General features: G+C 64.4%; 1 protein-coding gene across 1 annotated transcript in view; it reads left to right on the top strand.

Moving 5' to 3' along the window:
* The window catches only part of LOC104169495 (scavenger receptor class F member 2-like), a gene marked incomplete at its 3' end in the record, with an annotated part of 11,048 nt that extends 10,656 nt beyond the window's left edge, over window positions 1–392 (top strand). The window contains 2 exon segments of the mRNA XM_009710421.1: window positions 8–109; window positions 111–392. Of these exon segments, the coding sequence (XP_009708723.1) occupies window positions 8–109; window positions 111–392 (384 nt within the window).
* Window positions 393–399: the final 7 nt, after the last annotated feature.

The raw sequence follows: 399 nt of genomic DNA, 5'->3' as shown, positions 1-399 counted from the left end.
CAAGCAGTCCAAGGAGGAGGAGGATGCTACCACGGAGCCTCGCAGCCCCGGGAAGCCACCATCCCCAGAAAGGACCAAGCCCCGTCCCCCAGACCCAGCCACAAAGCCCGGCCAAGAGGAAGAGGAGCCCGAGCGAGACATCAGCCAGCATGCAGGGCAGAGCGGAGGACAAGGGCAGCACGCGGGGCAAGGAAAAAGCACAGAAGCAACCGAAGGAGCCCGGTGTCCCCGAGGGCAAAGCCAGCCTTGCCGGGGAGCCCCAGTCATCCTCCAAGCCCAAGCAGAGGAGCAAAGCCAGCTCAGAGCCAATGGAGAGCATCAACGGGGCGGTGCAGAACGCCTTCCGAAAGATGGGTGCCTTCCAGCCAGAGCGGCGGGTCGGGGAAAACAGGGATGCTC

Source organism: Cariama cristata, unplaced genomic scaffold (genome assembly GCF_000690535.1).
Source record: "Cariama cristata isolate BGI_N322 unplaced genomic scaffold, ASM69053v1 scaffold23291, whole genome shotgun sequence".
In the NCBI taxonomy this organism is placed as follows: domain Eukaryota; kingdom Metazoa; phylum Chordata; class Aves; order Cariamiformes; family Cariamidae; genus Cariama; species Cariama cristata.
The sequence above is the reverse complement of the archived record's forward strand: the minus strand, read 5'-3'. Positions and strand labels throughout refer to the sequence as shown.